Source organism: Chinchilla lanigera, unplaced genomic scaffold (genome assembly GCF_000276665.1).
Source record: "Chinchilla lanigera isolate Chin_1 unplaced genomic scaffold, ChiLan1.0 scaffold00036, whole genome shotgun sequence".
Lineage (NCBI taxonomy): Eukaryota > Metazoa > Chordata > Mammalia > Rodentia > Chinchillidae > Chinchilla > Chinchilla lanigera.
The window spans coordinates 11523714-11532322 of NW_004955437.1; the positions used below are offsets into that span (position 1 = coordinate 11523714).

An 8609-nucleotide genomic window follows, 5' to 3' on the forward strand; every position below is an offset into this window, starting at 1 on the left:
GCACTTTAAAGTTTAACTTAGAATCTTCCAGAAGTTCTTTTTTTTTATTATTTTAAAGGAAATGGAGTATTATACAAATTTCTTAAATAAGTTTTTTTTTAAGAAAGATTAATTGCAAAGAGGTGAATCACATTTAGATTTTTAAAGGGGATTTTATTTATTTATTTGGGTGGTTACTGTGTTGGTTATTAATTATGGGGTCTTGCTAAGTTGCCCAGACTGCCTTCAAACTTTTGATCCTCCTGCCTCAGCCTTCTGGGTAGCCCAGATTACAGGAAAGTTCCACCATGCCTGGCTTTTATGAAGGACATTTTAAACATGGGGAAAATTAGTTGTGAAATTAATGTAAATTAAGATAATACTAGGTGAAGTGCTTAAATATTAACTTTGTGTTCAAAAATAAAATGCTTAAAATCGATGTCTTCAAAAGGCAAGTACTCCTTGTGCCATAAAAAAAAAAGGCAAGCACTTTCCAAGTGTAAGGACATAGCCTTAGCAGCAAAGTAATGTATGGGTTGGTGAACTGCATTTACAGTAGGGTTCTTTTTAGTTTTTCAGACTTAGCTCATCATGTGTTTTATTTTGCAGTGCGTTTCTAAGCCCTTTCATAACAACAAAAAGAAGATTCAGGGAACTCACATTAACCAGTGCAAGTTAGCAGTCAGGGCTAAAGCTTGAAGAACATTTATCGTATTTACTTTCTGATAAATTATTTTCTGATCATTTATTTATAAGTTATTATAAATTGTTATTTTCTTTGCTACCTACAAAGATTTAGAAGTTAACTAAGTAGCTAACTTTTAGGCTTTTAAATGTCATACTTCTTAAAAGTCAGTTTTTATATTATTAAATTTGAATAATGACACACAACAGAGAGGAAACGATGACATAATGAGAATGAAAATCATACTCTTCCCATAGAGAAATGACTGGTTGTAGAAGCGCAGTCTTCTTGTAGTCACTTACCTTTTTGGTGTACATCTCTCTGCATACAGTTTAAAAGCTAAATGCAGACCATACAGCCCTACCGTGTGTCCTGTGTGTTGATCCCTTGAAGCGATTTTAGAATACTTTAACTGCATAGCATACCGTGCAACGGGTATATTGTCATTTCTGTGACCATCACCTTGCAATAAGTCTTTATTCCTCATTGTCACCATTTAATCATAGTAAGTACTGGCTTGTGACACCAGTAGCCACTCACTCACAACATGCTGCCTGCTGTAGGAATGGCTGTCATGATTATAGACAGCATCATCGGTAACAAGAGTACCAGGTTTTAGTAGTAACTTGCAGTGTGCGTGCTGCATCTACGTGGTTAAAGAAAAGGAGAGGAGTATAAGGGGAGGGAACACTGGAAAGATTTAAAGTAAAATTGAGGACAAGAAAGACTGGGAATATATGGCTACCTTTATAGTAATAACATGATATTGATGATATTGGAATAATAAGTGCAGATTAGGAAAATGCTTTGCTTATGTATCACACAAAAGAATCGAGAGGTACCCACTGGGTCCCCCTCTGTTCCATTTGGCAGCTCCAATGCAGAACACTTACACTCTGAAAGGATTTACTGTTGGATCCAAATGTGTTGTGTGGTCGAGTCTCAGAAACACATGGTCTAAGTGTGAGATTTTGGAAATAGCCGAAGAAGGCACAAAGGTAAGGGAAATTCAGATGTTTTATATCAAAATGTATTTGCAGACTTAGGGAATTTTAGTAACTTTTACCATGCGGCAGAATGCAGTTAGTGGGAGTTTACCTGCTTGTTCCCTCTGGTAATTTGATATAGTACAAAACTCTTATTAAACATTCATATCAGAGAATCCTAGCAAGAAATGACCCTAGGTTCTTACCACCCCAATGACATAGTCACTCGCTTTGCACTTCTTACCTCTGATTTAGAGCAGTTCATACCTAATGCCTCTACTTCGGCAGAGCCTTTCCTTTCACAGCTATATTACTCTAGTAATCTTTTACTTGATTTACTTATTCTAGTCTTCCTTCAACTGATTGTCCACCCCACTAGTATGAAGCTGGTCAAATGCAAATCTGACTACATCATTTCTGGGTAAAACTTTTTAGGGACTTCCAGTTCACTGTGTGTTTCCTGTAATCTGAAAACTACCTGGACTAGCACCACTTGGTATGTTTTTTAACTGTAGATTTCTGAGCCTTGGCCTGGCCTGCTGATTCAGGCTTTCTGGGGACAGGGTTCCAGAATGTACATGTGTATGCCATAAAACTTGGAGAACCACTGGTCTAGAATAAAGGCAGGCTCATTAACATGACATAAGAGATCCTGGAGGGCTGAGTGTCTTAAACTCCTCCAGTCCTAACTCTTCTTTATATTTTGTACTTTGCATTAGATAGCACCCAGTGCTTGACTTCTGTATCTAACCATTCTGCTTGCTGCTTTGTGTATGTAGTAACACCGTTCTGGTTGCCTGTATTGCATCCCATTCCCCCAAATTCCCCAGAGAGTTAATTTCCACTTATCTTTAAAGATTCGCTTTAGCCATTATCTCTTTCAGGAATAATTCACTGACATCATTTCCTAAATTTCACTATATCTTTGAACACTCTTCATCCATAAAAGGGCTTTTATATTTGTGTCATATTCTTGTATGTAAGTGCATAGGAACAGGTCTCCTTCTGCAGAGGTCTGTGCATCCTACATGTGTTGTGTTCATCTGTTCATAGGTCTTTTCTTCACAAGATTGTGATCACTTTAGGCTTAAATTTCATTCCTCTTTGTTCTCCAGGCATACACACTCAATATATCTCTTTTGAACTAAAGTAGCATTGAGTTTGGGATATAATATTGAAGTTTAACACAGGACAATCATTCTCTTTGTCTCGTAAAGCGTTTCCTTTTAAGGATTGCTGTGGTACATAAATCAGTGAGTTTCAGGAACTTGCCAAGTTTTATTACATTTTCTGTTGTAGGTTCTGAACCTTTCAAATGGCGTGGAAGAGCTGGTGAACCCAGAGGATGTCTGGAATGGCATTCCCAAATCAGAAAAGAGTCCATCAGAGGTGTGGAATTCTGTGAGCCATTCATTCGTGAGAGCACTGTAACAAACTGTTTCCAAAGTCCTTGCATTAAGAACAATGCTGCAAAAACACTACAACAATAACAGCTAAAGGGGCTGGGGATTTAGCTCAGCGGCACAACGCCTGCCTGGCAAGTGCAAGGTCGTGAGTTCGATTCCTGGTACCAGAAAAAAAACAAAACAAAACAAACAAACAAACAAAACAATAACAGCTAAAAACATCCATAACAAAAATTGGTACTTCTGGCCAAGTATCCAACAAACTAGTTTGGGAAAACTAGTTATTAGTGCTTTATTCTTTGTTTTTCATCTTGAGGTTAAAGAATGAAAATTATTGGGGAAATAATCTGGGAAACAATCTGGGCAATGTGACAGAATTAAAAGTGAGAAGGTAACAGTCACCACTGATATGCCTGTCCAAAGACAGACAGGTCAATTAGCTTGATTTTCTTCCAGAATTTTCCTTTATGTTGAAGTAGTTCACTTAACTATTATGGACACAATTGATGTGGCAGTCCATGTCATTTTATATTCCATTCTTCGACTAAGGCTATGTGGTGGGCATTCTCCTTTGTCATTATGATTTTTCTGGATGTTTAAGTTTATCCTGTTTTGGGTTTGTTGAAGTTATTACTTCACCAATCTTTGTCTGGTGGTTCCCTCTTGGTCACTTTCCTCATTGCTGGGACAAAATACTTGGCACCTGCAGTTTAAAGGAGTGCTTGATTTTGGTGCACGTCTTTGGTCCACAGTTGGCCGGCTCCAAGAAAGCGAGGCCTGGTGGTAGGGCCTGGGTGAAGGAAAAGCCGCTCACATCATTGCAGCCAGGAAGTAGAGACGGAAGGGACCCCCCCAGAAGGAAATAAACCTTGCCGGGTTGCACCCCAGGGACCCACTTCTTCCAGCCAAACCCCACCTCCTAAGAGCACGTTCAGCTGCAGCACCCCGTCATCCAATCACCTTTCAAAAGCCTCACCTATGAGTGCACAATGCTGTGGGAGGACACACCCACACAGAAACCATCCCAGTTCCAAAATCTCAGGAGTTGCTACTGTTGGTTGTCTTTTCCTGGGGAGATGCTCAGCTTTCCCTGGTGCTTTGTGTGTGGAGCAATTTTGGGTTATAACGTGAATGTAGTGAATCTTAGGTGGAAGACCTGGATCCTGTTCACGGCTTGTGCAGAAGGTTGAAGCTCGTGTTTCCACAGGCCATGAACCCCCTTCTGCTGCATCACAAGCTCCGCCCCCTTCTGGTGGCTGGTTCTCACGTCAGTTTCATGTTCAGGCTACACGGGCATTGGTCTGGGACTCAGACCATGCTTTGTGGAGTCATCAGGAGGAGGAGCTTTGGAGGTTTCTTTGATTCTGTTCTGCCTAGCACAGCTATGGTGATCCCAGATACATATGGCTTCCTGGAGGGGAAGAGGTCTACAGTTGTGGTGCTCTTCTCCTTCCTGAGCTTTCCTCCACACTTTCTGGCTCTTGGGCTTCTCTTTTATCTAGTCCCCAAAGGCCTCTTCTATCCCCACCCCTGGCCACAGAGTACATACCGGTGTGCCTTGCCAGTTTCCCTCTGCGGGCATGCACTTCTGTGTGGCTGAGTCTGTGTCCGGAGCAAAGCAGATGAACGAAAAGGGAGAAAGTAAGAATTCTCTCCCTTTCCTGTGCAACTAACGCAAGCCTCATCCACCCTAGTTCCACTGGCCAGATAGATGGAGTGTCCCATGGCTTCAGGTCCTGTGTGGCCACTGCTGCCAGCAGGCAGAACCCGAGTGGCTGCCCTACAAGACAGGAATGGGGAGAAGCAATGAACTAACAACATCATAGAAGCCATTCCCACATACGGTCTATTTTCGAACACGCAGGAATCCTTTTTCCTAACTTCTGCTAGTGATAGGGGATTCTGTCAGAGCGCTGCTGTCCACCCGCTGAGCAGTTTTGAATTGGCCCACCCTGAGATCAAAGCCAGAGGACAAGGTGGTGGAGAAGCAAGAGGAGGAGGAAGGAGAAGGAAAAAGGGAAGAAGGGAAGAAAGAAGGAAGGAAGGAAGGAAGGAAGGAAAAAGGAAGAAAAAAGGAAGGAAGGAAGTAGGGAAGGAAGGAGAGGAGGGAGGAGATAGGAAAGAGAAGAAAGGAAGACAAGGAAGGGGGTAGAGAAGGAAGAGGAGGGAAAAAGAAGGAGAAAACAGGGAGAAGGAGGAGGAGGAGGAAAAATCTCATCTCTAATGTGAGCCATTATGCAAGTTTTGTCTTGAGCTGTCAAACTGCCTGCTCCTGTTTGCTTTTGAGAATTCTCAGCTGTCATTTTCTGTGTTGTGTCCAGAACCTCCAGGTATAAGCGGTGGGAGAGAGGGGCTCTTTAGGAAGCTGGCTCCATCTTGGCTGTAAGCAGAGGCCATGTGCAGTATTTGATAGCTTTCATGGGCCACCATGCCATGCACTGAAGCATTTCCTGTGGAGTTGGCTGTTTAAATACCTGGACAATGTTCACATTAGAAACCATGGTATCTTTCTTCCCCTCCTCGTGTTAATTCTGCTTTTGTTTACTTGTCAAAAAATAACTGTGTGCTACACTTTTATTGCATCTCGTTTACTAAAACTTTCTTTTACATACTGATTACCTCTGTCTATTAATTTTGAAAACTCCACAGCCAAATACGGAAAGAGAAACAGAGAGAGAGGAGACAGAGATAGAGGGAGAGAGGACTTTAGTTAAATAAAATAATGTAGATCTACCAAAGAGAAAAGATTTAGGACTATTTAAAGTAGACACAAACTAATACCTATAAACAGATATACCTGCAATTACCTCTGACTTTAAGGCAATTGTGAGATATATATAGAAACTATTTATGCGTAAGGCTTTCAAATATTTGATTTGGTTGTTCATAGGATTTAAATGATCCTTTCCTCAAAGTTGAGGGAGCTCTTCAATGAACATATTTGTCTATGAATGAGCTAGTTTTTCTTAAAAAGTGAATTCTATGAAGTATTAAATTATGTACAACTTTTCATGACATATCAAATCCTTACAGTCTGGGTGTCTTTCTGATTATATTTTGTAGGAATTTAAAATCTGAGCCATCTCACTTCACCGTAAGGAAATGTTTCATTCATTAGGTTTGCTGTCACGCTAAGCCTGCGCACCACGCTTTGAGTTAAGGGGGAGGTGGGAGGAATCTGTCACTCCATGTTAAGCTTTAAGTGAATCTCCTGGCTCCTGGGACAATGTGTTTGAGTGGTGACTCCACGGACAGCAATGTCCCTCCTCCTTCTTCCACCCAACACCCAGCTTGCCCAGGGGTGGGAGCCCTGTGTGCTCCAGCAGAGAAGTGCAGATCTGAAGAATACAAAGTATACTCGGTGAATCTTCACTATGAAACCTCACTGTCCAGTTTTAATAGGAATTCTTCTTGTAGTTTATCTTTTCTCTGGCTTATGTATGATCCTGTTTCTGATTTTAAACTGTTCTCTACTTATAATTTTTAAAATGGTAATAATCTAAAGTTTTTTTTATTAGGCTTCATTCCAAACACCGGAGAAAGGTCTTTCATTCCTGTCATTGGATGACACTGCATCTCAAGGTAACCTGTGTTTTTAAACCACAACCTTCATCAACCAGGATTCCTTTTTTTTTTTTTTTGGTTTTTCTCCGGTACCGGGAACCGAACTCACGACCTTGCGCATGCCAAGCAGGCGCTTTTGCCACTGAGCTAAATCCCCAGCCCTTCAACCAGGATTTTTAAGCCTGAATGATATCATTACCTTGAATCTCTAAAAACAAGATTTGTCAGTTTCTTTAGATGCTCTTTGTATGAAAAAGGAAGGAAGGAAAGAAGGAAGGAAATTGGAAATTTTAGTAAAATGTTTACATGTGTTTAACAGGGATAATTAAGAGGATAAGTTCTTGAAATGTCAGAGGAAATTTGGTGGGTTTTCTACTTTAAAAAGTAAACTGTGAGCCTGGTAAGGTTGTGTTTTAAAGAACTTTCAATATTTTTCTCAGTATTAATTAGTTTATGTCCAAGTGATGATGTCTTTATGTTAATCTTTTAAAATTTTGCTGTAGATGTTTAGTTGATCTGTGTGGTGAGAGTCAAGTTGCTGATTGTTCTGAGTTACGTACTGGATGTTCAGAACCAGTACCCTGGCTGTCACAGTTGAAGAACATTCAGCATGAAGTCAGCTGCCGGCAGCTTTGGTCTTACGTGAAAAACACACACCCATCCAAAAGAAAAAGAACTATATTGGTGATGAGCCTTGTTAAGCTCCCTCTAGCAAAGGACAGCCAGTTTCATAATCTTCTGAAGAAATGTGGATGGTAGGCACAGTGTAAGAACCAAACGACTAAAAATGTCATTATGTCTATTCCCTTACAGTAATTAGAAACCTCTCGTTTCCTTCTCCATGTTCTTAGCGGTCGTTGGATACGTCATGCTTGAGTCCCCAAACATAATTTTGCTGTCTTAATATTTCTTTCTCAGATGAAGGTGTTTCTCTTCTTGTCTCAGAAGAGGAGTCTGGAGGTGACCTTGGTTTTTCTGAGGACCCAGACAGTTGCTCAAGTGGTGTCTCACCCGGACCAAAAATACCGGAGAAGGCCGGCAGCACATCACCACAGGATATTGTCACTTTTGAGAACTGATGTGTGTTAAGAACAAAATAGGCCTGTGGTTGGCTGTAGAGTGTATTTACAGTGTGACTCTTGTATTTATGGATTTGGGATCTTTCCTCTACCTTTAATTATTTTTATGTTTCTATTCAGCGGGGAGGATTTACATTGCTAAACAATTTTGTTAACATATTATTCATGTTTCAAAAGTAAAACCATTGACATCTTTTTAATATAATGTTTATATTCAAATAGAAAAATACAGGTTTGTGACAAGTCTGTTACATGGCCTTATTTAGTATGGCTTTGTTAGCAGTAACTTCTTCAGAATTTTTATTTGAGTTTTGAATTTTGCTTTGTCTTTCTAGTTAAATGTTTATTATTATTATTATTATTCTGTTTGCTTATGTAACACGAGATTACAATAAAGTTTATCCTCAAAGGCATGGCGGTCTCACTTCCTTCTGCCTGTGGTTCCATCTCTCTTCCCCTGAAATTGGGGCTTGGGAAAGTTTAGTAATATTAAATATTGACCATCATGTGTTAACTGATACTGTAAAGGCCTTGTCCCATTTTAATCATCAACTTTTAGGTACAGAATAATGTTATCCATATTTTATAGGTGAGAAAATTAAAAATTTTTAGAGACGTGAAACAACTTGCCTAGGGTCAGCTAGGGACTCTCAGAGTGTGATCAAGCTCACACACTGCAACTTCAAAGGCCTTGTTTTAACATCTGACCTTGTAAGGCTACATGGTGCAAAGCACATGGCTCTTGGCTATATTCTACTTACTAGACAAGTGGCCCTGGCAGGTTATATAATATCTTTCAGTCTTAATCTTCCTTATATGTAAAATGGCTATGATAAAACCTTTCCTGCAGTTTTTCTTTCTTCCTTTCTATTTTTTATGGTTTTTTTTTTGTTGTTGTTGTTGTTTAGTT

At 40.0% G+C, this 8609-nt stretch overlaps 1 protein-coding gene across 2 annotated transcripts in view; it reads left to right on the forward strand.

The window, feature by feature from the left end:
• Tdrd6 (tudor domain containing 6) overlaps nt 1-8103 on the forward strand; it is a 14723-nt gene extending 6620 nt beyond the window's left edge. Inside the window, exons 2-5 of one of the 2 annotated variants that reach the window (XM_005389858.2) lie at nt 1538-1662; nt 2950-3039; nt 6575-6638; nt 7539-8103. In XM_005389858.2, coding sequence (XP_005389915.1) covers nt 1538-1662; nt 2950-3039; nt 6575-6638; nt 7539-7699 — 440 coding nt within the window. In that variant the 3' untranslated portion in view covers nt 7700-8103. The remainder of the gene's footprint in view (nt 1-1537; nt 1663-2949; nt 3040-6574; nt 6639-7538) is intronic. The other variant, XM_013516994.1, reaches the window with a different exon arrangement.
• Nucleotides 8104-8609: the final 506 nt, after the last annotated feature.